The sequence below is a fragment of the Triticum urartu genome, chromosome 7, assembly GCF_003073215.2.
Source record: "Triticum urartu cultivar G1812 chromosome 7, Tu2.1, whole genome shotgun sequence".
In the NCBI taxonomy this organism is placed as follows: Eukaryota; Viridiplantae; Streptophyta; class Magnoliopsida; order Poales; family Poaceae; genus Triticum; species Triticum urartu.
In genome coordinates, this window is record NC_053028.1 from 190,772,788 (window position 1) to 190,800,246 (window position 27,459).

The following is a 27,459-nucleotide window of genomic DNA, read 5'->3' on the forward strand; positions in this document are numbered from 1 at the left end:
GTGTTCCCCCCGAAGAAGGTAAAGAAATCCTTCATGAGATCCATGAAGGCGATTGCGGTCATCACGCCGGGTCAAAATCTTTAGTAGCCAAGGCGTTTCGTCATGGTTTTTACTGGTTGACGGCTCACGCTGATGCAGAAGATCTGGTCAGTAGATGTGATGGATGTCAAAAATTTGCACGACGAGCGCATGTGTCGGCTCAAGAGCTCCGGATGATTCCAATCACTTGGCCGTTTGCGGTTTGGGGGCTTGACATGGTGGGACCTTTCAAAAGGTCTAAGGATAAAAAGACACATCTCTTGGTGGCAGTTGATAAGTTCACCAAGTGGGTTGAGGCGGAGCCTATGAGTAAGTGTGATGCAGCCACGGCGGTTCAGTTCATGAAAAAAGTAATCTTCCGTTTTGGTTTTCCACATAGTATTATCACAGACAATGGCACTAATCTGTCCCAAGGGGCTATGGAACAGTTTTGTCAGCGAGAGCACATCCGGCTTGATGTTTCTTCTGTAGCTCATCCTCAATCCAATGGTCAAGCTGAGAGAGCCAATCAGGAAATTCTGAAAGGGATAAAACCCCAGCTTATGGTTCCTTTACAGCGAACGTCGGGTTGTTGGGTAGAGGAGTTACCCTTATTGTAATGGAGCATCAATATTACGCCCAACAGGTCTACGGATTACACACCCTTCTTCATGGTTTATGGAGCAGAAGCAGTGTTGCCTAGTGACATCCGTCATGACTCGCCCCGTGTGGCGGCTTATGTTGAAGCTAACAATGAAAAAGCCAGATAGGATGCGCTTGACTTGTTGGATGAAGAAAGAGACTTAGCAGCGGCGTGGTCAGCAATTTATCAACAGGACCTGCGTCGTTATCATAGCCGCCGGGTTAAGTCCAGGACTTTTCAGGAAGGCGACTTGGTGCTACGACTCATCCAGGATCTTTCACATGCACACAAGTTATCCCCACCTTGGGAAGGACCCTTTGTGGCCAGTAAAAATTTAAACAATGGGTCATACTACCTCATTGACGTTCGAGAGCATGCAGACTCATGTAAGTCGGAAGAGGAGACCCGCCGGCCATGGAACATTCCTCAACTTCGGCCATATTACACCTGAGCCACCGGCTCTCAACATGTACATACGTTCATGTTGTATGTACTATGATAAGTAATAAAGTAAGACCATCGTTCTCTTTTCTTTTCACAGACTATACATCTTTATTATTTCTTACTTACAAATGACTATTAAGGAGCTGATCATATTTGAATCAAGTTTAACCTTTTTGGTCCAGCTTATGATCGTATCCGAATCTAGCTGCAAATCTCAAGGTCACTTGGGGGCTTCCTGTTCAAACATAGGTCGTATTCGAACCAAAGAGAACATAGCTATCATAACCCTCTTGATCGGCTCAAGGCCAAACTCACTTGGGGGCTTCTTGATCGTATCCGAATCATAGCTTAACCCCTTTTGAGTCCGACTTGGATCGTATTCAAATCAGGGTCGTTAAAAACCTCTCAAGGTCATTTGGGGGCTTCCTATTCAAACATAGGTCATATTCAAACCAAAGAGAACATAGCTGTCGGTACCCTCTTGATCGGCGCAATGCCAAAGCCACTTGGGGCTATATGGTTGTATTCGAACCTTAGCTTAACCCCTTTGGTCCGGTTTACTAATCGTATTCGAATAAAAAAACCCCAGCCTTTTGAATACAGAGTTAAAATTATTTTTATTATCTATTGCTTGCCTTTTAGCCTTTGTTTCAATATTACAAATAAGATAGCCTGGTTTTCTTCACCGGCTCAATTATTGAACAACACAGCCGCCCGGGTTATTCAAGCCGGTGGCTCAAGGATCCAAAGGTACGAGCTACTAAGATATGATGATCATTGAGTATTCAAGAAGTATTAACTTTTCATACATATTGAATTATCAAGTTCACCACCCGGATTATTAAAACCGGCAATCTAAGGATCAACAAGGGCAAGGTATGGTTCTTACTTATACGCGTTTACCCGCTGCGTTAACTCAAGAGTTAGTATTAACCCCTATCCTTTCTTTATATTTGTCTCTATTTTTATTGAGGTAAATATATTGGCTGTAAATTAGGTGTTTAAGCTCGTTTGGTTCTAAACCGCCTTGCCAGTCTTTTCCTTGTATTCATAGGAACAGAGTTCAAACATTGTAGAGACAAACATTAAACGATGCATACATTGACATCTAGAAGCAGATTCACATAGAAGTATTTTATGCACGATGGCATAAGCAAACATGTGGTGTTTTAGCAACTAAGTTATTACAAGGCTTGATAAGCCCATGAAGATGATCATCGTCCCTCCCTCGCCGGTTCACAACCTTCTGTTTGCTGGAAGTTGGATTTTGACCAATCAAAGCCGTTCATGGCGACAAATTCGGCTTCGTTGTCAATCAGGCCGACCGGGTCAATTTCCGGAGCAAAGGTATCTTCTCTCACTGGTGGGATCAGATCTGCTACTTTGTATGAAAGAGTGGCCATCTTCTTATTTTCACTACCAAAACCCGGTTGGTACTTGTCAACATTGGTGTCATCTCCAAGACTAGTCGCCTGAGGCCGGACTTCGTGTACGCATGCTATGAAATCATCCTGATCAAACGGAGACCCGTCCTCCTTCACAGTAGGGTAACCTCTTTCTACGTCCACCCGGTCTAGGTCTAGCACCCAAGCCTTGGAGCGGCTTAGGGCAGTCAAAGCTCCCGCTCGCGCGCAGGAGCGTTTTACTTCTTGGAATCTGGCAGGAAGGATGGACAGCTTCCTCAGGACATCGCTGAGCCGGTTGGGTCCTTGATTTGCAGGAGAGATAGCGGCCAAAGCCCGTTGTGGACCAATATACAATTGTTCAATCAAGGTGTATACTTCGCAGACCTGCATATGTTTTTAACAGAGTAAGTTGGTGGATTATACTCCGGTTTGGCAAAAAATATACGAAAGGTCAAATCAGGCAGCTTACCAAAGATAGCAGCGACCATCTGAGACACCCAGCCCTTTAAACTGTCTAGCTCTGTTGAAATTTCTTTCAGAGCTGTTTCGGCTGTCTCAGCTCGTCGGGTCAGAAGTGTTTTCTCATTTTCCCAAGCCTTCTCCTTGGTAGCAAAGTTGGTCTTCAAATTTTCTGTTGCAGAAAGGCTCATTTGCAGTTTGGAAGTGGAAGATTTGATTTCAGACTCCTGACTTGCTAGTCGGGTCCTTATGTCCGACAATTGAGAGTTCAATTCAGACAAGGCATTCTGTGAAACGTTCAGATAAGTCAAGATTTGGTTTCAAATTCAAATATCAAAATTCAAGATTCAAGTCTCAAAGTACTTTACAATTAAACCACTTGACACTTGGGGGCTAATGTATGCCAAATCAATTTTTTATGACTCTGAAAACATATTTAAAGTCCCAAGTCCCTTACAAAGTAACAACACTTGGCACTTGGGGGCTAATGTACGCAGTTCGGCAAGTTTATCAAGGTTAAACCGGAGTGTTAAGTAATTTGAAGATGGTTTTAAATTCTAAAGTACCGATTCATTGATGATCAAAATAAACTGGTCCTTGGGGACTATAGGTGAAGTTTTTGTTTCTATCAATATCAGGCAAAGATTCAGGGGTAAAAGTCTTGGCCTGTACTTTAAGTCTACAGGTTATTCCGTTTCTCTCATAATCTTAAGACTTGGGGGATGAAGGAATATTAGTAAACCGGAAACAACGTACCTCATACTTCAACTGAAGTTGCTTGACCATCTTGATCTTAGACTCACGACTAGAGTGTACATGACTGAGATAGCCGGATAAGATATCACTGGCATTGAGACGGTCATAGTTGGCAACATCAAAGCGAACCTTCTGCCTCTCCAATGCTTCTTTCTTTGCTGTGCACCGAGCCAACACCGTTGGGTTCCCCGGCTCAACAAAGCGGCTCCCAGTAATTTGAACATCTTGAGCACGTGGAGACGGCGGGTCGGTTGAGCTTGACGGTCCAGCTTTAGAAGGATTCATAGTGGCTTCGTCAAGGGACGGCTCCGGAGGATTTGCTTCATTGACAATAGGTGGGTCTTCTGGGGCGTCAGTTAATGGGGAAGGCGGCCTAGCCAGGTCTGATGCTAGCACTGGCGGGTCTTCCGCCGGTTTTGCTAGATTCGCCTTCTTGGATTAACCTGGCTGCTAAGGAAAAAATATTGTAGGATTGTCAGCATCAAGATACAATTGAGCAACCCGGAAGAAAAGAGGATTCCTAATTACCCAGGAGCAGTCTTGAAAGCCGGAAATTGTGTTTGTGATGAGTCGCCCAAGGAACGAGACACCTCCTGAAAAGGTAAAAGAAAAGAGTTAAAAGAAATACAAGGAGCATGATTCATTAAAACGAGTTAAGGACAGTAATAATTAAACCTCGTTCGGGCGTTTCCGAGGGGTCTGTTGAAGGACGACAGCCGGTTCATCTTCAATCCCAACTTCAGGGCGGCTTTCAGGTTGCTGCTTTTTGAAATGAAAGTTGGGATCCAACTGAGCTAAGCGGTTAGAAAACCTTACTTTACGGATCACTCGTCGAACTTTGTGTCTTGGTAAGGGCTCTGAGTCGGAGGAAATGATAGTTACCTCTGCTTCCCTGGCCTGACTGGCCCCTGTGTCATCCTGGTAAGGATCAGTGTCAATAAGATTGTTAAAAAATTGGCCAAGGGAATCAAGGGATACCTCCGAGTCAGACGTGTCATCAAGTTTCATTAAATCTTCAACAGTGGTTTTCTTTTTCTTCTTCGATCTTTGGGTCGATTTCTTGGCGTTCATGGCGGCGAGTTCACCTTCTTGGCAGCTTCGTGATCATATTTCACTTTCCAAAAGTCTGAGTTGGCCTACAAAGACAAGAGGAAGGATCAGTGATAAACAATACGGCTGGACAAAATACAAAGGAAAAAAGATCAGAATATCCTTACTTCTGGTATCGGGTTGAGTTTACAGAAGGGATTTAACCCAACAACACTGCAATCTTCATACTTCGCATTCACCAGAAGGTTTGACATTGCGACAATGTCCTTCTCAGTTAGTTGAACCGGGGTATGACGGAGAGAGTCGTCCGGGTCTCCACCATATTCATACATCAATTTTGAATGACAGCTTAATTGAATAATCTGCCATGAGATCCAGCAGCGGGTTAGATCGACTCCGGTTAAACCGTTCCCCAACAAATCGTTGATTCTTCTGATAGATGGAAGGAGCTTCTTGCGTTCAGCAACGGTAAGTTTATCTGGCAGGGCAAACTTGGAGTCAAGACGATCGGGGCGGTAACCCGGCAGTGGCTTCTCGTTGGCGGGTGAGATGTCCTGATAGTAAAACCAAGTTTGGTTCCAGTCCTCTGGGTGACTTGGTAAAACTATGAGAGGGAAGAAAGCACCCTACCGGCGCTGAATTGAGCTGACTCCAAGCTCTAAGCTAAGGCCATTGGTGCACTCGTTCGGCCGGTTCAGATAGAAGTACTCCCTAAATAGTTCCACAGTCGTCTCTTGCTGAAGATATACCTCACAGAGCACTTGGAAATTAAAATATTGGATATGGAATTGGGCCCAATATCCTGAGGATGGAGTTTGAAAAAGTGAAGAACTTCTCTGAAAAACTTTGAACCGGGTGGTGAGAAGCCCCGGTTCATGTGGTCAGTAAAGAGGATCACATCGTCGTCTTTTGGATTGGGCCGTTCTTCTTCCGGGTCAGGAGCACGATAAGACATGATGTTTTTTGATGGCAGAAACCCAATGAGGAAGAACTCTTTTAAACGCTCCTTAGTTATGGTTGAGGGGACCCAATTGCAGATGGTGGGTGTCTTTGACGGCATGACGTGCAAGGGACTGAAAAAGGAAAAACAACATGCCGGTTCAATTTACGGAAAAATTAACAGTTAAAGGTTGAAGTTGTAAAACAAGTAACGGCGGCTTAAACTAAGGGCTAATGACATATAAGGAAAATAAAGCCGGAGTGGTAAGCCGCCATGACTACAGACTTTCTCAGAAAGCAGATTCAGCTAAGTGTTGGCATAAACAAGTTTCACCAAGCTATCATTATTATTTTGGATCAAATGGCTGTCCTAAAAAGAAAATATTCTAGACCTAAAAGTCCAGTACAGATGAGTTTATCAGCTAACAAAGCATCTATACAGGAAAAAGGGATCTACTGCTATCAAAAATGAATGCAAAACAGCTACCGCAGGAGTTCTACACGATTTGACGATCAGGAAAGGGCATCGGAGGTGAAATCTATCAAGAGTCTGTAACGGGCGGTGACGAACACCGACGAACTCGAGAAGCCATAATGCATATCTAAGGCAGAGAAGGAAAGGGACTTACAGATGCAGGGCTACTGCGGAGGTTCGTCGCATTTCTCTGGTCAAATCAGGTCGATGCAGCGGCCTGAGGTGGAGAAGACAAGGAGATCTGCGGCGGCGGCAGAGCTCGAGCGACAGCGAAAACAGTGAGAGGAGGAATACGACCGAAGGGGGAGAATGAAAAAGACCTAGGTCATGCCTATTTATAAGGGAGTACGCGAATAGGCGGACGCGAAAATCAAGGAGACCCGAATAATGATTATCCAACTAAACGGATGCCTCGATACTCGGAAGGCATTAAAAAATAAAAGATCCGTTGGAAGATGACGTCATGAAAGTTTTTTGTGTTTTCAAAAGATGACATCATGACGGGTTACAGAAGTTTTCAGACAGAGGATGGATTCCATCTAAGTATTGAAGATTGACAAAGAACAAAGTTCAAAGTCAACCTAGGGCCTAATGTTGGGGATATTACTACCAGTATGATCCGCCCAGGATGGGCCGGGTCAGCCCTAATGGCGGGTTACATAAGAAGCCCAATAAACATTCAAGATGATAGTTTACTAAACGTATAGAAGGCCCAAAGGCCTGGGGCCGACTTAAGGCCTGATATTGTAAACCGCCGTATGTAAGGAAAGACTTGTAGAGAAAGGCATGTAAAGGAAGTCACCGAGCCGGACACGATTATGAGCCGGCCGGGACTCTGTAGGCCACCAGGCGTCAACCCGTGTATATAAGGGGACGACCCGGTGGCGGTTTAGGGCAAGAAACAACCAAATCGATAACCAAGTCGGCGAGTTGAGCCCCTTGAAGATCGAAGCTTCAAGCAATACCAATCCCAACAAGATGTAGGCTTTTACCTTGATCGTAAGGGGCCGAACTAGTATAAAAACTCTCTCGTGTGTCCCTTATCCCGATTAACCCCTTTAAGATTCCTAGTGCGATGGCCCTACGACTAAGTCCTTGCTCTAGGACATCTGCTGTGTCAACTCCACGACAGAACCAAAAAAATGTTATGGCGTTGTAGATCAGATCGTCGATGTCTAGTGAAAAAAACATAACACATCGATAGATTAATTATTGTACTGCCATCAGACAACAATTTTTTATGCATGCAACATTTTCAAAGTAATTTTACCTGAATGAAATTGTTGGTATTCCTCCGTAGCTAGTCAGTATGAGTTCGTGATGAACATAAATAGAATGAAATTCAACCTTAATAAAAGGAAATGTGTGCATACTACATAGTTCGGAGAACATGCAATGTGTGTGTAGTTCAGACAACATGCAATGTGTGTGTAGTTAGGAGAACAAAGACTTGCATACTAACAGGTCCGTGTGATGGACTCAGATATTTTAATTAGTGGGTGAAGCATTCAAAGTATTAATCTCGTAAGAAAAGTCCAAACTATTCAAAAAAAGAACTGTGAACAGCCGGTAATCTGTTCGTGCTCCTGGGAGCGCGTGCTCCTGCACCGTGAAAAAATATTTCAAAGTGTGAAAAAAATCAAACAAAAATTTGCCGCATAGATCTTGATATTATATGTGTGCACGTCAAGTTTCAGAAAAAACCGACAGTTTTTTGGATTGTGTAAAAAAGACAAAAGGATATCTGTGAAAAACATTTTTTAACACCAGATTTTTTCTTCTTCACACGCGACACATAAAATGTCAGTTTTTCGCCAAACAACTTTGTGAGCACTTACAATATCGAGATGTATGTGTCAAGTTTTTGTTTGAAACTTTTTGATATTTCAAAATATTTTTAAAACATATTTTAAAAATCAGGAGCGCACGCTCCCATGTGCCAAAACGCCACCTTATGTGAACACACGCTAGTCTACTACTCCTATAAAAGCACGAGAGGGCGGAGAACCAATTCATCTCATCCATTCAATCGAAAGATCTAACGATCCAAATCATCTGAATGTTTGGCATCAAACACCACGGTTAGCTCAGCCCACTAATCCCACGATCGACCCCCGTCATCCGTCCCCCAGGCTCGAGGAAAAAAACACGAGAGCCCCACGCTCTCCCATCGGTTGCTCTATCCTCCTCATGCCGTCCCTGCCGCCGCCCTCCCCCTCCCCCTCCCCTCGCCGCCAGCCATGGCCTCCCCCTCCCCAATGCTGCCCTCCTCCCCCTCCACCCACCGCCACCAATCCTCCTCACCCCTCCTCGGCCAGCTCCACCTCCACCTCCACCCCCGCCTTCATAGCCAGAATCCCCCCTCCCGCCTCTCCCTCCTCCGCTCCCTCCCACTCCACGCCCACATTGCCATTCCCCGCCCCCGCCTCCCCACCCTCCTCCCCCTCACCCTTCCCGGCAACAACGGCGACGACGGCGGCGGTGGCAACAACAGCGGCGGCCGCGGCCGCCGTGAAACAAGGGACGGCGGCGGCCAGTGGGGAGGCGCTGTTTGTGCTGGCGCAGGCGGGGAGGAAGCTCTCCAGCCTGCCGGCATACGTCGCCGCGGCCGTGGAGGGCGGCCGCGTCACGGGCGACATCGTGTGGCGCTTCGCGGAGATGGAGCGATCGCCGCTCCTCCGCTGGCTGCTGGGCTTCAGAGGGTTCAGCGAGTGCCTCCTCGCCGACGACCTCTTCCTCGCCAAGCTCGCCATGGAGATGGGCGTCGGCATGATCGCCAAGGTCCGTGGGATCGACATGGATGAATCATGAATGCTTTCCAACTTATTCTTAATGAAATCAGTTTTAATTTGTCTGACCCTTTTTTGTTGCTGCTATGTTTGTTTCATACCGCTGTCGAGTACAAGAAGAGATGGGAGAACTTCATTAAATAAATTGGCATCGTCATCACTGATGTGGTACACCTCTTATCGTCTGCTACTGAAGACGGGCAATCTGGACGTATGTTGATATATAACCCTGACATTTTAAATCACATACAGATGGGGATAGTGTAAACCTCCAACATCCCTGCACCGGCGTCGTGTAAACCTCCAACAGAAGATTCCTTCAGATGGGGATAGTGTTACCCATGATCCGGTGGCACACATACATGTTTCTTCAGTAGGGTCTATGCAATGTACTGCTTTTAGCAACATAACCAACACACATACAGATGGTATATTCATCCACTTCATATAAGATTGTATTGTTGCACCTATTACTACTTGTTTATAAATTCATCTCCTATTTTATTGTAGGGTGTACATCTACAAGCTCTGCGAGTCATCGTCTCGAAGAAGTAAATGGTGGCTGAAAATTAAGAAGTGGCACTAGTTGGTATGCCGGCCTATCCAAAGAACAGAGGGCAGAGTGCTTAAATAAGCAACAGATTGCGCGACTAAAAGGAAAACATGCCTCAAACAAAGATAATGTCGATGTCACCCATAATTCCTCTTTTCCAATTGGTAAGATGAACTCCAAACAGGAGATACAAATGGACCATCTTCATTCTAAAATATGAGTTGGTCTACTATTCTGATGTACAGGTGCAACCTCCATGGCGTCACCCTCCATGAGGTCATCTCTTCCGGCCATGCACAGGTCTCGAGCTAGACCCCGCAGAAAATTTTAGACCATCTGTTTTACTAATAATAGTAGTAGCAGCATAATAATAATACAGGATTGGCCACAAGGAAATGATTTTGGTCTCATATTTAACCTTTACTTTCCCTGGTATTTTTTTCCCTCAAGGTCTTTAAAGAGGCCTTTTGTTTTCTGCCTTCCAGACTAGCTCCGATGCATTCTGGATCCATTGTTTAGTAGTATGCTGCATTGATCACACATAAGGCTCTATTTCTAGCCTTTTTATTCATTTTGTTAATTATGAAAACACTAATGCAAGGAGCTGTATGAGTATATTGTATGTCATCAGACGTAAATGATGAAAGATTCAAGCCTCGATGCTCACATGGCAATGAAAAACAAAGTCATCTTTGTGGCTTTTTCTTTATATTCAGAATTGAATTCTACTCATTATGCTCGTACACATATCTTTGCTCTTGTTGCTAGGCATGTAGGAATTGTTCCCAAATTATTAGTTTCATATGAGATGACGCAATACTCTGAAATCTTAGGCCTTTGTATTTCAAACTTATTTTTTCCAGGCATAGTATCTAACCGTATCTTAGGAAGTTCCATGTTAGTTAGCGAGTTGTCCAGCTTCATGTATTTTTGTGTGTCAGAGACATGAACATTCATCGTTTCATGCCATATTAATTTTTCCTATACATCACAAGAGGCGCAACCGTTTCCCAAATGAGACCTTAACATTTCTCGTTTCATGCCATGCAAAATATTCTTATAAATTTTTTATTTGAATAAGTGCCTCTTAACTATGATGAATGAGGAAATATATCTTCCAAGTGTTTATACATGCGTTGCACGTGCACGTTTACTATTCTGTAGAGAACATGTCTGATTATTATCATTTTCCCTACACATATTCTATTGCAATGTTTATTTAGTCTGTTCCATATTTTGCTGTCAAGAGATAGACTGATAAAGTGCTTTATAGAAGAAACATTCTATTACTGGAGATGTACAAGGAACTTTGTATAGCGTCTGAGTTTCTTGAGTTACCATGGTATGAGAACCTGCGGATTTGCTTTATATATGAGCTATGCATAATCTGAGAACCTGCCAATTTGTGTTTTCCATGAGCTTTTGCATAATCAGAGAACCTGCAACCTGTTCTCTGGATTATTGCATTAGCACGCACAGTTGTTGCATTTGCATCCGAGCGTGTACATATTTGTGAGCGTTTGGTGGATGTTTTCTTGTGTTCAGTCATGATTGAGATGATGGTTGGCAGATCAAGAAGTTGGATTGGGGGAAACAAGAAAAACACATGAAGGAAGGGATAAACATAGAATAATTTTTGTGTTGCCAATCTGCAGTAGTAGTAGTGCTAGAATAAATATATGTAACATGTTACAGATGCACCAACTGATCAAATATGTAGGCCCTGGGAAAGGGCTATGTATCGATGAGGTTTTCATTAGTTAGTGATAGTTGTGATGGGACAAAAAGTTAATTAGTTTTCCCTATTCTGTTTTTCTATAGGAATGGTACAATAATTACTCCCTCCGTTTCTAAATATAAGACTTTAGAGATTTCAATAGGGACTACATATAGATGTATATAGACATATTCTATAGTGTAGATTCACTCATTCTGCTTCATATGTTGTCCCTATTGAAATTTCTAATAAGTCTTATATTTAGAAACGGAGGGAGTAGAATGGAAAGTATGTCCAACAAATAATAGTTGCAAAAGTTCATTAGTGTTTTCTGTTCTGTTTTAGCTACAGTCACATCTGGTACAATAATTGGAATAGAAACCATGTACGACAAATAATAGTTGCAGTGAAGTTGTTTTACATCCTCGAGGTTTAAAGCATTCTTGTATTGAATGTATATCACCTCAGTTGTTATTAACTCTTGAACCGGGCTATTGGAAGAGCTGACATTCTGAAACATGAATTTCTTCATTCCCAAATTAATTCTGTCCAGCAAAAGGTTGTAGAAGTACTCTACTTTATTGGTACCCATAGGAGGCTGCAGCCTTGGAGGATAGAGCTGAAGACTCGACTAGCTTGATCTCTACAACATGAAGATATGTAGATTTTTGCTAAAAGATTCGATGTCCGTTCTATATGTTGTGTTCCAATAAGTACTAAAAAAGGTTGTTTTGACATATTTAGTGCTTCATATTAAATCCTTACACCAAGCCATATGAGTTGCCTTAAGTTTATAATGGATAGCGTGTCTGTTTGGGCATCAAGAAAGTTTGCATCTGTATTATACAGTTGGGTATGTATTCTGCAGGTTGGAAACATATATACCTGCTATTTTTCTTCCTGCAGGTCCTCGATGACTGTTGCATGTTGGGTTATTTTTTCCTTAGGAAGTTAGGAGTATGCTACTCATAACAGGTGTGTGATTTAATTCATTTAAGCCCTTTTTTTCTGCACCATGAAAATAGTTGCTGTTAAAATCCTTCTCTTCATTTCATTATCAAATCAAATGTAGTGTTTTACTAAGGATTGTTTTTTGGCTTGAAGATGTTATGCAACTATGTATTACCAGATAGTGTATGTCTGAACCATAGTTGTACTCCAAGAGAAGCTGTTGTGTGAAACTGGGAATAGGGCAAAATTGTCCGAACTACCCGTGGACTCTTCCAGCTCGCTAGCAGTGCCCTCTGTTATTCCATGGTCAACCTCTCGGTCATTGCTGAGCCTAAACTTCTGAAGATAACAAGCATCCAAACCCAAGAGGGGACAGATTCAGATCTTCCAACGACCGTTATTTCTCTCTCTTTGTTCCAAGTTTGTATGTCTTACATGTTCACTTGGACAATGCTTATATTTATCATAAGTCATATCAAGTTCATAAAGACATTCTGAAATATTCATGACATATTTAATTCCATTTTTGTTATGCACTAGGTTAAATATAATTGTCCTGGATGTGTGACACATACTGTATGATTGTGATTTTTAAATGGTATGCTCGAACTTCACATGCCATCCCCAAATAGGCAAATTGTGGGACAACAAACCGAACTGATTATTGACTGCCATAAACTGTATGATTGTGATTTCTTCTTGGACTACATATCTTCTATTTTCCAAAGTAAAAATGGAATATAAATTCAAAATTAATACTCATGTGTTTAGTAGAGACGTGCGTTGCACGTGCACGCTTACTAGTTAAAAAAGCTAGCCACACACATCGGCTGGTCTAGAAGAAACCAGCGGCAGTGTCGCTAGCGTATGGACTGGCTCGCAACCTCCCCAATTTTTCTTCCGCGATGCTAGTTATCCACATCCCCGACCTCCTGCTGGGACACGCCGCCGGATCTCCCAAGCTCCCCTCGGATCCCTGCACCACCACCCCGGCCATGGGCGCTGGCTACACACCCACTGGATCCCCTCGCTGCCGTCACCGCTTCCTCCTCTCCTTTTGCAACTCCTCGCACGGCCCCTTCCCCTCCCCTACTTTCCATTGAGGGCGTCATAACTGTCGGCCCCCCTTGAGCTCCTGCTCCTGGACTCGTGCATCGCCGCTGCCTGATTCCATTCGCCCCCACCCCCCGCCCCCCTCCCCTCCCCTTCTTGCTATGGAGGGCGCCATAGCCGCCGGCCCCCCTTGAGCTCCTGCTCCTGGTCTCGCGCGTCGTCGCTGCCTGATTCCACTCGCCCCCACCCCTGTTAGACCTAACGCTCGAGCTCACGAGAGGGAGACAAAGGAAGACGAAGATGTTTTGTGCTGCATTCAACTTGTAGCTTTTCTGCTCTCTATTCTTCTTCTTATTCTCGTTGTTACAAAGCTTAACAGAAAACGAAAAACTAGGCCACGTCCGGGTCGTGAGCGCTGCCATCCCAGCACTTCCCGCGCGTCGCCCATGATGCGGCCATGACCATCTCCCTCATGCCATCCCACGATCAGGTCAGGGCCGCGGTTTCAGCTAACAAACTACGTCTGAGTCGCAGCTCGGCTTATTTCTGAAGAAATCAAACTACTGTCGAAACTGACAGAAACTACACCTATGACTGTCGAAACTGAAAGTGTTCTTCTGCAGCTGATTAACTGACAATCTCCCCCTTAATCAGTTGCTGGTGTTGATCATGCCCAGCTTCTCCCGCAGCTCCTGGAACTTCACCCGAGGCAATGCCTTGGTCAGTATGTCGGCCAGTTGCTCGTCGGTGTGAACGTGCTCGACAGCAATCCTCCCGTCTTGCACGCACTCGCGGATGAAATGAAAACGCGTCTCAATGTGCTTGGTTCTGTCGTGGAAGACTGGGTTCTTGCAGAGTTGGATTGCTGACTTGTTGTCGATGAGGAGTGGAGTTGCATCTCCAGGATCACCTAGCAGATCGCCAAGCATTCGCCGGAGCCACACGCCCGTGCACGCAGCTACTGTCGCCGCCATGTACTCGGCTTCACAGGACGAGAGAGCGACCACCTTTTGCTTCTGGGACTGCCAGCTGATCGCGCTACCCCCAAAAACAAACACCATTCCGGATGTGCTCTTCCTGTCATAAACGTCTCCGGTGAAGTCTACGTCACTATACCCAACCAGCCGCGGCTCCGCTTCTCCTTTCCTGTATCTGTACCCAAACTTCAGTGTGCCTGCAACATACCTCAGCAATTGTTTCACCGCCGCCCAGTGTTCTATGGTGGGTGCCTCCATGAATCTGCTGACGAAACCGACCGCATAGGAGATGTCCGGTCGCGAGTGCACCAGGTACCGAAGACTTCCCACAATGCTGCGGTAGAGTTTTCTGTCCACTGGCAGGTTCGTGCTCTCCTTGCTTAGTTTCAGACGCGGCTCCATCGGGATGTGTACTGGGTTGCAGCCTGCCAGCCCGCCCTTGTCCACGATCTTGGCTGCGTAGCTTGCCTGCTTGAGGGTGATCGCATCATCCCCTTGGTGCACCTCGATGCCGAGGTAGTAGCTCAACAGTCCAAGGTCACTCATGGAGAACACAGACTTCATCTGCTGCTTGAACTGAGCAATGGCCTCCAGGCTCGATCCGGTGACGATGAGGTCGTCGACGTAGATGCCCAGCAGCAGCCGCTCACCATCGTTGCAGCGCATGTACACAGCGTGCTCCGACGGGCTTCTCTGGAAACCAAGTGACACCAACGTTTTGTCCAGCTTGATGTTCCACGCTCGCGGCGCCTGGCAGAGCCCGTACAGAGCCTTGGAGAGGCGAAGAACCTTCTCTTCTTCGCCGGTGCGCTCAAACCCTGGTGGCTGCGTGACATACACCTCCTCTTGAAGTTCTCCATTGAGAAAGGTGGATTTGACGTCAAGATGATGAACTTCCCATCCCGCCTGCGCGGCGATCGCGAGCAGCAATCGCACGGACTCAAGCCGCGCCACCGGAGCGAAAACTTCGTCATAGTCCACGCCCGGACGCTGCGCATATCCCTTGGCGACAAGTCTCGCCTTGTGCTTGACGATCTCGCCGGAGGAGTTCTTCTTGAGCTTGAACACCCACTTCACCCCGATCGCCTGCTTGCCCCGGGGGAGCGTGGTGAGCGTCCAAGTTTGGTTGTCGTCGATGGACTACATCTCGTCCATCATGGCTGCCCGCCAGGCTGTGTGCGGCTCCGCCTCCTCGAATGTGTTGGGCTCCACTCCGGCCACGAGGAACAGCTCAGCCGGATCCAGAGTCACCGGCTCAGCCTCCTCGAGCACGATGTCCATAGTGCAGTAGCGGCGTGGCGCTTCACGAGTGCCCAGATCGGCATCTGGAGTTGCTCCAGGGGGAGGCGAGACGTAGCCGTCCCCCGCATCCTTTCCCTTGTAGATGCCCGATGCAGAGGTGTCGCCGCCACCGGGCACGTTCTCCCACGCGGCGGACGGCGGTGGTGAGCCGTCGAGCGGGGTGTGTGTCTGCGTTGGTGTGCATGGACTCGCCGCGGCCGAAGATGTCACACTTGTTTGCCCCGTCCGAGGTGTCAGGGGCACCATGGGCGCGAACTCGATGATGAAAGAGCCCTCCCCTGGAGCTGCCGACGCCCAGTCCCAGCACGCCGACTCCTCGAAGACGGTGTCGCGAGTAACGTGCACTCGCTTGCCCACGGGGTCGTAGACGCGCCACGCCTTGGACTATCCGTGCTCATACCCGATGAAGACGGTGCGAAGACTGCGATCGTCCAGCTTCTTGAGGCCTGGCCATGTCACCTTGGCGTGTGCGACGCACCCAAATGTGCAGAAGTAGTTCACTGCCGGCTTGTCGCCGTGCCAGGCTTCATAGGGCGTCATGCCGCGCACCGCCTTCGTGGGCGCGCAGTTCAGCAAGTGGACGGCGGTGTTCACTGCCTCCCCCCAGAACTCGTTCGGCACTCCTTTCGCCTTCAGGAGACACCGCGCCGTCCCGATGACGGTCTGGTTCCGGCGCTCTACGACGCCGTTTTGCTGCGGCGAGTACGGGGCAGTGAGCTGCCGGCGCACGCCACGGTCAGCGCAGTACTCCCCGAACTCTGTCGAGGTGAACTCCCCTCCCCTGTCAATTCGGAGCGCGCACAGCTTGACGGAGGTCTCCACCTCGATGCCTGCCTGCCAGCGCTTGATCTCCGCGGGCGCCTCATCCTTCCTGCTCAGGAGCATGATCTACATGTAGCGTGACTTGTCATCCACGAGCAGCAGAAAGTACCTTTTCCCTCCATGCGTCGGCGATGAGATCGGCCCACACAGATCACCGTGGACCAAATCCAGGCGATCGCCGGCTCTGTAGTTCGCCTCCGTGGGGAAAGGGGCGCGACGCTGCTTGCCGACAAGGCAGCTGTTGCAGACCTGATCTGCGTGCTCGACCAGGGGCATGCCGCGCACCATGCCATCCCGGGCCAGCTTCCGAAGCGCGTTGAAGTTCAGGTGGCCGTAGCGCGCGTGCCAGCGCCACGCGTCCTCACCGGCCATGGCTGTCAAGCACACGGGCCGCGTGATCTCCAGCTCGACGATGTAGAGGCGGTTCCTGGTTCTGTACACCTTGGCGATCAGGTTCTCCTGACGATCCCGCACCACCATCATGCCGCTCCGCACCAGAGCAGTGCACCCTGCCTCGTCCAGCTGTCCGACAGAGATGATCGAGGTACGCAGGCGAGGTATGTAGTATACCTTTGAAAGGACACGGTGACGCCCTCCGTGAGCGACGAAGACCACCGTCCCGCGCCCCTCGATCTCGACCACCGAGCCGTCACCGAAATGAACCGTGCCGGCGACGTGGCGATCTAGCTCCGAGAAGACGGTGGAGTTGCCCGTCATGTGGTTTGATGCGCCGGTGTCTAGACGCCAGAGAGGTTCCTTGGCGTCGCCGGCGGCCCCGAGGCTGACCTCAGTGCCCTCCTCGTGGAGATGCACGAGCTGATCGCCGCGCGTGTCCAGTTCAGGCTCTGCAGGCAGCGGCGTCACCTGCGCCATGAGGAGTGCGGGATCCTCGTCCTCTGCCGCCGCGAGGTGCGCCTCGCCGCCGCCCTCATCCTTCATCTTCTTGTGGCACTCGCGGACCTAGTGGCCGCTAATACCACAGTAGCGGCAGTTGCCGGAGCGCTTGGGTCCAGCTTTTCCAACGCCCGGGCGGGCGGCACCCTTGCCGCGGTCGCCGTGGCCCTTTCCGCGCCCCTTCTTGCCGCTGTTGGCCCCCCCGCTGGAGGACCCGCCTTGTTCACCGCTCCCGATTCGCGCGTCCCACTCCTCCCGAGTGAGCAGGAGCTTGCTGCCGCCCTCCTCCTCGGCGTCCAGCTCGTACCGCTCCTCGGCCGCCTTGAAGCGACTGATGATTTCCTCGATCGACGTCGTGTCCAGGTCGACCAGGTTGTCGATGGAGACCGCGAGCTGCGAGTACCGCTTGGGCACGATTCGCAACCACTTCTGGATCATGCGCTTGTCGCTGATCGCATCTCCAAGCTCGCCGAGGCGCGCGCACAGCCCTGTCAGGCGCATGGCCAGATCATCAATGGACTCACCGGGTTTGTGTCGCAGCTGATCGAACTCCCCCCGCAAGGTCTGGGCCTTCGTGTCTCGGACGCACGCGGAGCCCGTGCGCATGGCGCGGATCGCCTCCCACAGCTCCTGGGAGGTCTGGTGCTTGCGCAGCATGGGCAGCATCTCAGGGGGCACCGATCGGAGGATGAACTCCTTCGCGCCCTTGTCGTTGCGGTACCCGTACTCGTCGTCAAGATCCTCCGCGCCTAGGATCGTGCGCCACATCCCTCTTGCCTGCATCCCGACCTCCATGAGGAGGCTCCACTCGGCGTAGTTCGTGTGGGTCAATGGTGGCACGTTGGCATGACCCGACACGACCGGAGCGAACTGCCTCGCCACCGCCAGCTCGCGCCCTTGGCCGGCTGCGGACTTTGGTGAGCCTTTGCTGCCGTCGTCGGCGGCGTTCCCCGCCTTCTTCTTGCCATCATCACCTGCCATCCCAGGATCCTAGCAACACGGCTCTGATGCCACTTGTTAGACCTAATGCTCGAGCTCACGAGAGGGAGACAGAGGAAGACGAAGATGTTTTGTGCCGCTTTCAACTTGCAGCTTTTCTGCTCTCTATTCTTCTTCTTATTCTCGCTGTTACAAAGCTTAGCAGAAAACGAAAAACTAGGCCACGTCCGGGCCGTGAGCGATGCCATCCCAGCGCTCCCCGCGCGTCGCCCGTGATGCGGCCATGACCATCTCCCTCGTGCCATCCCACAATCAGGTCAGGGCCGCAGTTTCAGCTAACAAACTACGTCTGAGTCGCAGCTCGGCTTATTTCTGAAGAAATCAAACTACTGTCGAAACTGACAGAAACTGAAGAAACTACACCTATGACTGTCGAAACTGAAAGTGTTCTTCTACAGTTGATTAACTGACAACCCCCACATGTACAACACCACCCCAACCATGAACTCCTGGCCGAGCGAGGCCAGGGTTGCCCCCCACGGCCACGAGTGGTTCCGCCCCTTTGCCATGCCCATCCTCTGCTCGCCGGATGGCCATAGCGCAACCGTTGCTGCCTGCCGACGCAGTTGCCTACTTCGGGCTACCCTCCGCGCGTTCTCCGCCAGGCCTCTTGCTGCCTCCTCCAACAGCTGCTGCTGTGATGCCATCACCTCATGTGCCCGGTCGCTACAGCCCATGGCTGCCTCTGCGTCCGTACGCAGCCGCCGTCGCGAGATGGAGGACACCGTCTCCATCAGGCCCGGTTTCTTGCACGACTCCGGCAAGTCCCACTTCTTCGGCGTCTTCGATGGCCACGGCTGCTCACACGTGGCGACGACGTGCCAGGAGCTGATGCATGAGGCGGTGGCGGAGGAGCACGAGAAGGAAGGGTCCGGCGAGGAGCCTCTATGGAAAGAGGTGATGGAGAGGAGCTTCGCACAGCTAGACGAGCGGGCCGCGAACTGGGGGACCACCCGCAGCAGCGAGGAGCCTGCCTGCCGCTGCGAGCAGAAGATGCCCTCGCGGTGCGACCACGTGGGATCCACCGCCGTCGTGGCCGTCGTCAGCCCGACCCAGCTCGTCATGGGCAACGCCGGCGACTCCCGTGCCGTCCTTTCCCGCGCCGGCGTCCCCGTTGCGCTCTCCGTCGACCACGAGCGGTAACTTGTGCAAGCCGTGCATGCATTTGCATGGGCCTGAGATGCATCAGTTTGCATCGGGCCATTTCCTTCAGTCTAGCATCGCGTGGTAGACACGTTCAGGAGCTCGTGGGATGGCACGAGCTAACCGGATCGTGGCGCTTTGATAGGATCCTTACCGGCCACGGTTTCCCTTCTGTAACCGAGAGAGAGAATAAGAAGAAAGAAAAGCAACAAAAGAGGTAAGCAGTTGTGCCTCGCAAAACACTTGTGCTTCTGTGTTCGTGTTCATCTCTCTCCCTCGTTCGTCTCCACCGTGTTCGTGTGTGTAGCCTCCTATTTGTCCCAACAATTGGTATACAGAGCTAGGTCGCGAGGCGAATCAGCGACGCTGGTGACGGCAGAAAGTACATGCCGCCGAGCTAGAGGCTCAAAGCTAGCGGCTCCGGCGATGGGACGATTGTCGTGGCCGCGCCGACGAGGAGCGTCGGAGTGCCGATTCAGTACCCGCAGCTGACTGAAAGCAATTATCAGTTGTGGGCGGTGAAGATGAAGATCATCCTCAAGCCAATGGGCGTGTGGTCGGCGATCACCGGAGAAGACGTCGACAAGGCCAAGGATCAGGGAGCCATGGCTGCTATCTCGCAGTCTGTTCCAGACGACATGATGATGTCGATCATGGAATACAAGTCGGCGAAGGAGGCTTGGGAGGCCATCCGCACCATGCGTATCGGTGGTGAGCGCATTGTGCAGGCACGCATCAGTCACCTCACAAGGCGTTTTGAGCGCCTGACCATGGAAGGAGGTGAAGACGTCGGTGCATTCGGGCACCGGCTCACCGCGCTCGTCGGAGAAATTCGAGCGCTTGGCGAGAACTTGCAGGAGCACGCTGTTGTCAAGCGGCTGTTCGCGGCGGTCCCAGATCGCTTCCTGCCGATAATCGGGACGATCGAGCAATGGGGCGACGTCAAGAAGATGTCGGTCACCGAGGCCATTGGGCGGCTGCAGGCGTTCGAGGAGAACGAGTCTGGGCGGCGCCAAGACCGTGGCGACGACGGCGAGAAGTTGATGCTGGTCTCACGCGCGCAGCTGGAAGCACTGGTCCGGGAAGAATAGAAGAAAGGAGAGGGCTCCGGCAACGGCGGCAAGGACGGCGACGGGCGTGGCGGTGGCCGCGGCTAAGATGATGACAAGAAAAAGCCTCGCGGCAAGTTCGACAAGTCGAAGATTACCTGCTTCGAGTGCGGGGAGAAAGGACACTTCAAGTCCGAGTGTGAGGCATTGAAGAAAGAGAAGGCGCTCCTTGCAGCTGCCGACGTCGACTACGAGCCGGGGCTACTGATGGCGGTGGCATGTGAGCTTGCACCGGGGCCGGAGGAGCAGGTCACGGACGCCGTCGAGCCAGAAGGTATCAAGGTGAAGGAGGTGCTTCGCCCCTTAGCTGTGGAGGCCGAGTTGGAGGCTGCCACGGCTGAGGCTGAGCGGCTACGCGGGGAGCTCGCCGCGGCCAATGCGAAACTGCATGCCATGTCCGACGTGTACTGGACACAGGCTGAGGAGTTGGTGCATGCTAGTGAGGAGAAGGCCAAGTTCCTGGAGATGCAGCGCGTGATCTGTGATGAGAACGCGCGGCTCCGGGGTCTGGTGATGCATACTGCTGCAGCGCCCGTTCAAGTCAAGGCAGAGCCGGCCATAGGGAGTGCAGGAACCGCGGCAGCAACGCCACAAGCGGACAGGGTGCCCATGACAGCTGAGGTGACATTACCGGTACTGGCACCGGCGAGCGCGACACCGGCCATGACTACACTCGGCATGGAGAAGCTGGGAAGTGAAGCTCAGTGGTAAGAAGTCTCATACTGAAATGATGCAGATCATGGATGAAGCTAGTGAACTTCTGAAGATAGGCAATGACTTCCTCTCGCTGAATGAGGAGAACATTAAGCCTTTGTTGAGTATGGATGGATCAGCTGATGCATGGTGGCTTGATAGTGGTGCTAGTAACCACATGACTGGTTCAGGGTGCAAATTCAAGGAGATGGATGAAAGCATCCGTGGCCATGTGAAGCTCGGAGATGGGTCTACTGCTCTGATTAAAGGGAAAGGTTCAGTCATGGTTGAATGCAAGAGTGGTGAGCAGCTGCATCTGACGGAGGTATATTTTGTACCAAGTTTACATAGTAACATAATTAGTCTTGGTAAGCTGGCAGAGGATGGCAATCGTGTAGTGCTAGATGGTACATTCCTGTGGATTAGAGGCCGGTCTGGGAAGGTGCAGATGAAGATTAAAAGATCACCTAACCGACTGTACATGGTGCTACTCAAGATAGTTGTTGGTGCTGCTCATGTGTCATCAAGAAAACAGAGCCGAGAAGCTCTCAGACTCCAGCAGCAGCAGCTTGAGATGGAGATGCCATCAGTGAACGGAGGTGTCACCCACCATGGCGTCAGGTCAGGAGCATCAAGCAGCAACAAGATTAGGGAGTGATTGTCAGATAATCATGTTGCATTAGCGAGCATGTAGAGAATAGTGCATGTTTGTTTCTAAGTTTTAGCTTGCACTAGTTGAGTATAGGCCAGCACGTACACGTTTTTGTCACATCTAATTAGTATTTGTTTTTGTTAGCTAGTTTGTTAGCCACGAGCCGTAACTTGTGCGAGCCGTGCATGCATTTGCATGGGCCTGAGATGCATCAGTTTGCATTGGGCCGTTTCCTTCAGTTTAGCATCGTGTGGTAGACACGTTCAGGAGCTCGTGGGATGGCACGAGCTAACCAGATCGTGGCTCTTTGGTAGGATCCTTACCGGCCACGTTTTTCCTTCTGTAACCGAGAGAGAGAATAAGAAAGAAAAGCAAGAAAAGAGGTAAGCAGTTGTGCCTCGCAAAACACTTGTGCTTCTGTGTTCGTGTTCATCTTTCTCCCTCGTTTGTCTCCACCGTGTTCGTGTGTGTAGCCTCGTATTTGTCCCAACATGCGTCTGCCTTCTGCTGCTCTCCTTGTGCCCTCCTTCTTAGGCCGCCACTGCCCTGCCGATGGCCATGTCCATCCTCTGCACCCGAGACCGCCAAGCCTATTGCGGGCCTGCGCGAGCCCGCGCCACGTGTACGCCGCCGCACCCTGTGCTCATCGTCCCTGAGCTCCCGCACCCAAACTCACGAGGAGAGCCACAGCGCGTGCTTCTCCTCTCGATCCAGCATGTGACCCCGCTGCCTCTGCCTCGAAAGAAAATTCAGGGGGCTTTATCTAAATTCGAAACGTTTTTCTGACTTACTAAAATCTATAGTGCGGTTTGATTTCAGAAACTATAGGGGGTTTTCTGTAAATAAGCACGACGGAAAAGATGAAACGTGTTATTAGTCTGGGACTTTGTTCCGCAACGTTTTTTCCTTATATATGTGTAGATCCAATTTTAAATCTCATCCGTCGGTCTTTGTGGTTAAGATAAAATCAACGGATATAAAAAGGTGGCTTATGAAGAACTATGAAAGCTTCCGTCCTTTAATATTAGGTATAGGATAGATATAATTTTAGAAATTGTTTAAATCTCTAAAAATTAATATAAAATAATTCGTAACTCGGATGAAAAAACTTTGTACATGAAAGTTGCTTAGAACGACGAGACGAATCCGGATACGCAACCCGTTCATCCTCCACACATCCCTAGCATAGCAAACACACAAATTTCCCCCTTTGGTTCATCTGCCCGAAAACATGAAACACCGGGAATACTTTCCCGGATGTTTCTCCCCTTCGCCGGTATCGCCTATCCCTATGTTAGGTCACCCCTAGCACAATGTATTGCCGCGTCTTGCTTTGTGTTACATTTGATTGCTCTGTTATTTATTGTGTTCCCCCTCCATTACTCCTTTCTGGTAGACTCCGAGACCGCTGCCGATGTCCGTGTGTTCGACTACATCGGAGATGACCCCTCCTTCTTGCAAGAGTAACCAGGCAAGCCCCCTTGATCAACTTGATATCGCCTATTCTTCTCTCTACTGCTTGCATTAGAGTAGTGTAGCATGTTACTGCTTTCCGATAATCCTATTCTGATGCATAGCCTGTCCTTACTACTACTGTTGTTACCTTTACCTGCAATCCTAAATGCTTAGTATAGGATGCTAGTATTCCATCAGTGGCCCTACATTCTTGTCCGTCTGCCATGCTATACTATTGGGCCGTGATCACTTGGGAGGTGATCACGGGTATATTCTTATACATAATATGTGATACAGGTGGTGACTAAAGTCGGGTCGGCTCGTAGAGTACCCGCAAGTGATTCCGATGAGGGGGCTGAAAGGATAGGTGGTTCCATCCCGGTAAAGGTGGGCCTGGGTTCCCGATGGCCCCCGACTGTTACTTTGTGGTGGAGCAACATGGCAGGTTGAGACCACCTAGGAGAGAGATGGGCCTGGCCCTGGTCGGCATCCGCGGTTACATCAATTAACACACTTAACGAGATCTTGGTATTTGTTCTGAGTCTGGCCACTGGCCTATACGCACTAACCAACTACGCGGGAACAGTTGTGGGCACTCGACATCGTGATATCAGCCGAAGCCTTCTTGACGTCAGCGACCAGGTTGGACTGGAACGCCTACTCTTGTATAAGGGAGGCTATGTCTGCTCACCGGCCACCCATGCAACATGCAGGTGTGCAATGGGCGATGGGCCCAGACCCCTGCTCTATAGGATTTAGACCGGCGTGATGACCTCTCTGTTGTGCCTAGGTAGGGCTGCAACGTGTTGATGTTCTGAGGCCGGGCATGACCCAGGAAAGTGTGTCTGGCCAAAGGGGATCGAGCGTGTTGGGAAATGTGGTGCACCCCTGCAGGGAAGTTTATCTATTTGAATAGCCGTGTCCCTCGGTAAAAGGACGACCTGGAGTTGTACCTTGACCTTATGACAACTAGAACTGGATACTTAATAAAACACACCCTTCCATGTGCCAGATACAACTCGGTGATCGCTCTCTCACAGGGCGACGAGGGGAGGATCGCCGGGTAGGATTATGCTATGCGATGTTACTTGGTGAACTTACCATCTACTCTCTTCTACATGCTGCAAGATGGAGGTTGCCAGAAGCTTAGTCTTTGATAGGACTAGCTATCCCCCTCTTATTCTGGTGTCTGCAGTTCAGTCCACAGATACTACCCATTTCATTGATACCAATGCATATGTAGTGTAGATCCTTGCTTGCGAGTACTTTGGACGAGTACTCACGGTTGCTTTCCTACTTCTTTTCCCATTTTCCCGATTACTGTGATCATACAACGGATTCCAGGAGCCAGAGGATCCCGAGGATGATTCTACGTGGAGTTCGGCTTCGAGGAGTAGTTAGGAGGTCCCAGGCAGGAGGCCTTGCCTTTTCGATCGTTGCTACTTTTGTGCTACCCTTCTTAAGGGAAACTTGTTTAACTTATGTCTGTACTCAGATATTATTGCTTCCGCTGACTCTTGTGTATTCGAGCTTATGTATTCGAGCCGTCGAGGCCCTGGCTTGTAATATAAAGCTTGTATTATTTCAATTTGTGTCTAGAGTTGTGTTGTGATATCTTCCCGTGAGTCCGTGATCATGGTCGTACACATTTGCATGCATGATTAGTGTACGGTCAAATCGGGGGCGTCACACCATTGCACACACATGTGTACGTATACGAGAGAGGCGCACAAACCTCTGTGCATCGCTTGGCCCTGACCACCCACCGTAATCGAGAACTCCCCGAAATTTTCCTCGCCCTCGCTTCTACCACAACTTTTTCCGTCATGGATGGCCCAAATAATGTCATGTAGGTGCGTCCCCAGCCCGCCCAGGACGAAAAGCCCTTTTTCTTTCATGATTTTTTGTCATAGAAGTAGGGGCCCACCACATCTATGAGGATACGTGGTTTTTTCACAATTATCATCCTAGAAGTGTCATAAGCATGACAGAAAAAAATCCGTTCGGCCTAAAATATCACAGATGTGTCTTTTTTGTAGTGTAGCAATTTTTCCTCAAGTGGATGACCTAAGGTTTATCAATCCATGGGAGGTGTAGGATGAAGATGGTCTCTCTCAAACAACCCTACAACCAAATAACAAAGAGTCTCTTGTGTACCCAACAGACCAAATACAATGGTAAATTGTATAGGTGCACTAGTTCGGCGAAGAGATGGTGATACAAGTGTAGTAATGATAGTAGATATTGATTTTTGTAATACTAACAATAAAAAATAGCAAGGTGGCAAATAACAAAAGTGAGCACAAATGGTATTGCAATGCTTAAAAATGAGGCCTAGGGTTCGTACTTTCGCTAGTGCAATCTCTCAACGATAATTGATATGTCCATTTTGCATCATGTTTTCATACTGTTATTTATGATGTTTTTATACATAATAATGCTTTTTGGAGTAATTCTAATGCCTTTTCTCTCATAATTTGCAAGGTACACACAAAGAGGGAGAATTCCGGTAGGTGGAAATCTAGACCTGGAAAAGCTACGTCAGGCTACCTATTCTGCACAACTCCAAACAGGCTGAAACTTCACGGAGAATTTTTATGGAATATATGATGAATATTGGAGCAAATAAGTACCAGAGGAGGTCCACCAGGTGGGCACAACCTACATGGGTGTGCCAGGGAGCCCAGGCACACCCTGGTGGGTTTTGCTCACCCAGGACCACCTTCGGTGCCTATATTCTGGTATATAAGTCATTTTGACCTGGAAAATAATAAGGAGAGGACTTTTAGGACAGAGCGCCGCCGTCTTGAGGCGGAACTTGGGCAGGAGCACTTTTACCCTCCGGTGGAGCGATTCCGCCGGGGGAACTTCCCTCCCGAAGGGGGAAATCATCGTCATCATCATCACCAACAACTCTCCCATCTTGGGGAGGGCAATCTCCATCAATATCTTCAACAACACCATCTCATCTCAAACCCTAGTTCATCTCTTGTGTTCAATCTTGTTACCGGAACTATAGATTGGTGCTTGTGGGTGATCACTAGTAGTGTTGATTACATCTTGTAGTTGATTACTATCTGGTTTATTTGGTGGAAGATTATATGTTCAGATCCATTATGCTATTTAATACCCCTATGATCTTGAGCATGTTTATCACTTGTGAGTAGTTAATTTTGTTCTTGAGGTCACGGGATAAATCATGTTGCAAGTAATCATGTGAACTTGATGTGTGTTCGATATTTTGATAGTATGTATGTTGTGATTCCCTTAGTGGTGTCATGTGAACACCGACTACATGACACTTTACCATATATGGGCCTAAGGGAATGCATTGTGGAGTAGCAATTAGATGATGGGTTGCGACAGTGACAGAAGCTTAAACCCCATTTTATGCGCTATTCCCTAAGGGACCGATTGGATCCAAAAGTTTAATGCTATGGTTAGAATTTATTCTTAATACTTTTCTCGTAGTTGCGGATGCTTGCGGGAGGGTTAATCATAAGTAGGAGGTTTGTTCAAGTAAGAACAACACCTAAGCACCGGTCCACCCACATATCAAATTATCAAAGTAGCGAACACGAATCGAATCAACATGATGAAAGTGACTAGATGAAATTCCCGAATACCCTCAAGAACGCTTTGCCTATGATAAGAGACCGTTTTGGCCTGTCCTCTGCCTCAAAAGGATTGGGCTACCTTGCTGCACTTTTTTTACTATTATCCTCACTTGCTCGTTACAAAATATCTTGCTATCAAACTACTCTGTTACTTATAATTTCAGCACTTGCAGACATTACCTTGCTGAAAACCACTTGTCATTTCCTTCTACTCCTCGTTGGGTTCGACACTCTTACTTATCGAAAAGAGCTAGAATTGATACCCTATACTTGTGGGTCATCAAGGCTATTTTCTGGTGCCATTGCCGGGGAGTGAAGAGCCTTTGGTAAGTGGAATTTGGTAAGGAAACATTTATCTAGTGTTCTGAAATTTACTAACACTTGTTACTATGGAAAGCAATCCTTTGAGGGGTTTGTTCGGGGTATCTTCATCTCGAATGGAACCATAATTAGCTACCCCTCAACCCACTACACCTACTAAAAACACTGAATATGAAATTTCTTCTTGTATGATAGAACAACTGCTAGCTAATCCTTATGCAG

The 27,459-nt window shown here is 48.8% G+C and overlaps 1 protein-coding gene across 1 annotated transcript; it reads left to right on the forward strand.

The window, feature by feature from the left end:
- Positions 1–18,667: 18,667 nt before the first annotated feature.
- Positions 18,668–19,390, forward strand: LOC125518655 (probable protein phosphatase 2C 9). The gene has a single exon (XM_048683474.1). The coding sequence runs from the start codon at positions 18,668–18,670 to the stop codon at positions 19,388–19,390; it is 723 nt and encodes a 240-aa protein (XP_048539431.1).
- Positions 19,391–27,459: the final 8,069 nt, after the last annotated feature.